Here is a 6,372-nt window from a genome sequence, read left to right on the forward strand (position 1 = left end):
ACTCTGTATTCTCAAGGTGCTAAAATGTCTTCGGGCGCTTTGGGTTTTCCCGACAGATTATATTTTTTTTTGTTGACGCCGCTGGGAGCTCTCCCGGTTTTGCGAAGGTTTGAATGCAACAATGTGAATTGTCTTCCCTTTCCTAAGAACCCGGTTTAAAGTTAAGGCTGATACTTGAAAAGCTTAATTCACGGTACTAGCCCCCCAAAGTGTGGGCAAGGCACTAATGCTGTGTATTCTTCCTTAATTTAAATAATGTGGTTAATTTATGTTCACTTTTATTTATAAATATTTATTTTAAAATGTGTATTTTTTTTTTCCTGTTCATACAGTTAATCAACTGAAAAGGAGAGCTGAATAAAATTTGTTTTATACAAAAAGCAACAAATAAAATGATCTCCAGAAAAGTATGCTTTGGGCTGTTTTTTGACATTCTTCTACTTGAATAAGCTTTACAGCTGTCCTGCTCAGAGACCCTTCCTTTTGTGGATGTGGTAGCCCCCTGAGTGCCAGAGGCACAGAATACATTATAAAAGCCATCTGGCACTCGTGTCGCACTGACCTGGTGTTTAGACAGGGCTTTTCGGCACGCACACTCCCATTGTTTGCGTTGAACCCGGTTACAATGAAGCGTGTGCTCCGCAGCTTAACCGTGGTCCCTTCCACGCAGCTGTACACGTTGGCTTCCGACCAACTTTCAATGAAGTCCTTTCCTGCATCATTAAACGATCCTGAAGATGGTTTATTCATGCTGGGGGGTGAGTAGCTGGTTTGGAAACCGGACGGTATATTCATGAATCTGTTTGCGCGGGCCGAACGCAATGAGACGAGTCTACTGCAAGAATGGATCAGCTGATAGGTAATATTGGAGGTTCTTGGGTTAGCCCTTGCATTAGAAGATCTCTTGGGTTTGGCCCTTCATGTGATATTGGTTGAAAACTTAAATTCTATCAGAATCCCAGAACACGTATACGATAGCAAATTGGTGGCACTAGGGTTGTAATACTACCCTCGACGGGTCCAACTCTTATATTTTGCTGACTACAACATATAGCATTAGTGGTCCCCTATAGCATAAATTCCTTCTGAGAGTTTATAATGAACTATAAAGAATCACTATATAGATGTGCTCAGGAAAAACTGATTGATACGGCATACCTAGGTGGGTAACGCAGCGAGTAATTTGAATGGAACTATAATGGATAGTCTGCCATTTTATTAGTGGGTTAAAGGGTCGTACATTAAACTGTGTGAGATGTCAACACCTTTTTATTAAATAGATACATAGAGGTTAATATAAAGAATGCCTCTTTATATAGCATGTTTCTGATGCAAGGGACTGCTGCTAATAGCAAAAGGTGATGGGTTTAGTTACAAAGCATATAGGACCGATATTGTGAAATATACTTTGGTAAAGTTAAGGTCTACCTCTGCAGAACTGTGCTTTGTGTGGCATGACTATTCATGATTGTACTAAACCCTCCACCTTATCAATAACTTCTGTAGGGAAGGAGTAGATAATTGCAAAGATCAATGCAATCAATAAGGTCAACAAGCAAATGATGTAACTTTGTAGCACAGGGAGAACTAGCAGACGTTATTCATAATAGAGACCGTGAACCGTGGCTACAGCAAACAAAGAAGGATTAGTAAATGTAGCCGAGGCAAAATTATCATTCTGTGGATCCCACAACGAGCGACTGGAGACCTTCACCCCTTGCTGGCCCATTTGTCCCAAAAAGACACTACACACTACCTTGTACCTGGAAGGGCAGATCTCCTTTAGCTTGCTGCGGATGAGGTCTGACAGGTTCTGGGTCAGTTGACCGCTGGTCAGAGGGTTATAGTTAGTGTCCCCAAGGTAGCTGCCCATAATGTTCTCTAGGACCTTCTGAACTTTGCTTGCGTTGAATCTGCAGTCTTGGTCTGGTCCGACCTTGTAAGTGTTCTCATACTGAACTTCTTTAATCGGCTGGAAGAGGGGGAGTCCTGAGAAACTGACGCGTCCGTAATGAGCCCAGGGTCCAAGGGACAAACGTTTGGCTTGGCTCATTGCACATATCGAATTTTTGCGGGAGAATGGCATGTTCATGTTGCTGACAACGGAGCTTCTACGAGAACTAATATTGGGCCGTTCGTCTATGCTTCTCAAGCGTAGGAGTGGACGGGGAGGCATATCAATGGAGTGGGAGCTCCGACGGGTGGACAGAGGGGCCGCCTTGACTTGTGGTGTTCCTTCTGCTGCCATGGCCTGGTTAAACCGAGCCAAGACATCCTCGGATAATCGGGATGGGTGGTCTGCCATCTCAATGGTTCTTTCACTTTATTTTTCCTAAAAGAGGAGTGTGATTAAGTTGTGCAATCACGATTACATTTCTTATTAAAGATAACAAATTCATCAGATCTGGATATACCATTGTTATATCTTGGGGCAAAACTTTGTCTGCATTAGCCATCAAAGCATATTTTAGGCTCCACCATGTATGTGGAGGTGGATCAATTTCTCAGAGACCAAACACATAAATATAAGCTCCTTAGTATGTTATTGAAGGTTTAATCATGCAAAAACAACATCTGATATATTTAGACCATGACCTCTTGTCCTAACTAGTTAAAATAGCCATACAGATACAGTATGTTTCTAATACATATGATTATTTAAACCTAAAATCACTTGTACACTATTTATATTGACTTGTAAAAGTTTAGGATTTGGTCCACATTATGGATCTGCCCTAAAAATGTAGACATTTAATGCTTACCTGGTTAAACCGTAAGTTGGTTAGAAACCGGCACAAGATGTAGCAGATCCAAATATCCTAAAGAAAAATAGGAGAACACTTCAACAACAACAACAACAAAAAACTTCGGAAGCAGAGAAGATACAGAGCGCTGCTCTACGTTTGCGCAGCAATTTAATTTCTAGCTGATGAATGAATGCGATTTCTCTTCGCCCTGCTCTACGGTAAATGTAAGAAAATCCATCCAGTCGATAACATATACGTGCCAAGTCTTTAAGTAAATAAAGTCCAATCAGCGATCGTAGAAACAGTTGAGAAACAACCAAAGCCAAAGATGTTTAGCGTGTGGTGACCCGGCGATCAATAGCGGTGGAGTTCTGTTACAAATTAGAGATAAGTAACGTTACTTGTTGCAAGTTGAAACATGTTTCCTATTTGAAGAGATGCATCAGACGCTCCCATGATAACCAGAGGATTAAACATTCCAATTAAATGATCCGAAGCAGTTTCTCACTTGGCAACAGTAATGCTTCAGTGTAGTTAAAGCTAATGCATAGCGCTAAGTTGACCTTAAAGGGGGAATTTAATGCACATGAAAGCTGTGTGTGCCCTTAAACTTTTAACGGTGTCCTCCTTGCCCCTCGGCTACTTTCCACGCAGGAGATGTTTCTGGCCAAAGACATCTTTCAGCACGTGATATACAATGTTGCAGGTGGAGGTCTCTTCAGACCACCCATGGATCGCTGTCCCGTTGATTAAAAACATTCACAATTGATTTTAAAACTTTTAAAGTTGCAGGCTACTTTCTTTGAGTGACTGGCATTGTTGGCCTCGCTGCAATAACATTCTTACTTTACTCCAGATAATATTTTTTTTTATTTTTTTATTTTAATGGGTTGTTTTTCACTACCCAACGGCATCATTTGTGAGACAATTGGAGAAATTATATTTAGAAGAACGAAATTTGGAATATTCATTGAATCTATGGGATAAGTCTCATGATTGCTCTAAAAACCTGTCGTATTGCTACTATAAATGACGTTACCTTTTAGGTATGGAGAGCCAGCAGATTCCTATAACAATAGGGGACGGTAAAAATTACCAATTACGTTAACATTGACAACATACTGAATTGACAATAAGATTAACAGATGGAAAAGAAAGTACTGTTCTTATGAGCTTACAATCTATCTACAGACTTCATTTTTTTATTGAAACCTCTGAGCTATAAGAGCTTCTTATATTTCTCTGTACAGCCTCTTTGATTTATGGCCCCCATGAGGGCAACACGCTGCGCAGGAGCTGGAAATACAAGTCAATGAGTATTCAGTGGTGCTAACCAGTGAATCGATACACATCTCATTCACTTGGATGATCAAATGCAATTTAACTAATCTGCTCTATAATCGTTTCCTCCGGAAAATGCATCTCTCAGCTTTCCTGTTAATAAAACGTATGAAATGTGGGGATCACAAGAAATAAAAATGTAAAAAAAAAATATATTTTAATGAAGCTGCTTCAGAAGGGAAGGATGCAGCGGAAACACCTCCTATCTCATTCCGTCTTTGGGTCCTTGCATAGGCGTTTGTTCACATGGACATTCTATAGGAGGTGAGTCTTTGGAAGCCCAGGCAGGGGTATTGACCTGGCCCAAGCCTAACTCATACTATGCCAGCTTTACCAATGGGACTCCAGCTACTATAGACTACGACTCCCATGATGCTGTGGGTCAGGTGTCTCATGATGCTTTGACAGCCTTATCTATGTCCAAGTATCACGGACGTCATAAACCAAGCAACTGTAGAGGCATCAATTGCTGCTTTGCCCACATAATCCAACATTTCCGTTACTTTCACTGCATTTGTTGGGTTTTATCAACGCTCTTACATCAATCTAGGCACTTTTTAAGATTTATATACCGATCTATCTACAGTTATGTCTTTGACTGCAAGCTCCTCAGTCAAGGAAAAACTATGTATACATAAACTACACTTTCCCAATTTATGGATTAACATGTTGAATGCTAGAGACGCTCACCTGGGTAATTACTAATACGGAAGGGGTTAAGTTGCAACAAGGGTTTTGGTGACATTACCTGGCAGATGAGGAGGACGTGTGTCAGCGGGTCCCTCTGTCTTTCTATCTGAAACACTTTCCGAAGCAGACCTTATAAAGCTCATGAACTAGCATGCCCAGGCTCGCTCCGAACCCCACGCCACACCGGCCAGTTTAATAATTCCTCAGGCCACAGTAAATCAATGCCAGACTGGGACAATCCAATGCCAGGTGACCGGGCTAGCCAGCCGAGAAGAACAGGCAGCAGGCACGGTGCCATTACACACACACAGTCACCCTGACAACATCTGACACTTCCTGCTTTGGAGATGTCCTATTGTTTCGCCTTTTTTTTTGTTTCTTTTGTGGCTTTTTTTCCTTTTATATCGTATTTTAAGATTTCTCCTTCCAGGAAGGCCTCGTGTTGATAAAACCTAAAAAAAGAGAATTGGAATTGAAACAACAAAAAACACTGGAATGGCATATGATATGTTTTGTCCAATCACATGCCACCGATCCAGTCTTAGAAACATGGCGTCAACCAACCTGAGGGGTTTATTTATACATTATTTAAGCTTGCTTTTAATTGTTTGTATGATTTTTTGGCATTCAGATTAATGCTTATAGCTGCTAGGTAGCTGGTCATAGATGAAATCCCTTCTTGAATGCAGGAATCCTTAATTCCTGAAAATTAATATAAGCGACATTTACTTGGCAAGTCATCCAACAACAACTTTGCCGTCAGGAGCGTTCATATTTTGACATACAATATAACCAGATAATCATAATTAGAATGTATTTACCTTTCACAAAAAAAGCTCTAGAGACATTACGTAGCTTAACTCTCTCTGGATCTTGTGCTTTTTTCCACTTCTTACCCTAGCCTAGCGATTACATTGTAACCGTCCACGTAAATGTATCTTCAGGGAAACCGTCTGCCATTTCCACGCTGTGATTGCGCAAATTAGACAGGGCTGCCTAGTAACCCCCACATTAAAAGTAAAAAAAGGTCCAAAATGAGCCTCTGGAGGGAACCTATAAGACTATAAATAGAGTTTGTGTAATTGTAGTAAGTGTATATCACAAACAATTATATAGATTTTCTTCTATAGACATAAACAGCATCAGGCCTGGACTGGCCATTGGGCACAGTGGGCTCATGCCGGTGGGTCGGTGGCACCCGACGTACCTTTATTGCTGTTTGTGTGGTCAATCCAATATTTTAGTGTATGCTCCCCGGCTTGACACATGAGGCTGCACAACACAGAAGTGCCACACAAGAATACAACATGCATTTTAAAGTTCAAGGGGTGATATTTATCCCCACTCTGTTGCTAAAGAGTATGTCCAGATCAAAATATTGTAACTTTTGTGTAGTCGTTTTAAAGACATAAAAGAAAGGCTTAATTACCGTATATCGCTTCAAATTTTTAAGGTAACAACGTAAGTGGTAAAAAGTTATGGGTGGTTGTATTAGGAATTTGGAATTTTGGGTGACCTTGAAAAAAAACCTAAATTGGAAAATGTTTACGGAAGATGATATAATTATTTATAATATTGTGTTTTCAGGTTGACC

The 6,372-nt window shown here is 40.5% G+C and overlaps 1 protein-coding gene across 1 annotated transcript; it reads right to left on the reverse strand.

Annotated features, from left to right (window-relative positions):
• Positions 1 to 1,469: 1,469 nt before the first annotated feature.
• On the reverse strand, positions 1,470 to 2,313 carry DYNLT4 (dynein light chain Tctex-type 4). Its single transcript, XM_053469949.1, has one exon. It carries the CDS (start codon positions 2,303 to 2,305, stop codon positions 1,598 to 1,600), a length of 708 nt encoding a protein of 235 aa, XP_053325924.1. The 5' UTR covers positions 2,306 to 2,313; the 3' UTR covers positions 1,470 to 1,597.
• Positions 2,314 to 6,372: the final 4,059 nt, after the last annotated feature.

Source organism: Spea bombifrons, chromosome 6 (assembly GCF_027358695.1).
Source record: "Spea bombifrons isolate aSpeBom1 chromosome 6, aSpeBom1.2.pri, whole genome shotgun sequence".
Taxonomy (NCBI): Eukaryota; Metazoa; Chordata; class Amphibia; order Anura; family Pelobatidae; genus Spea; species Spea bombifrons.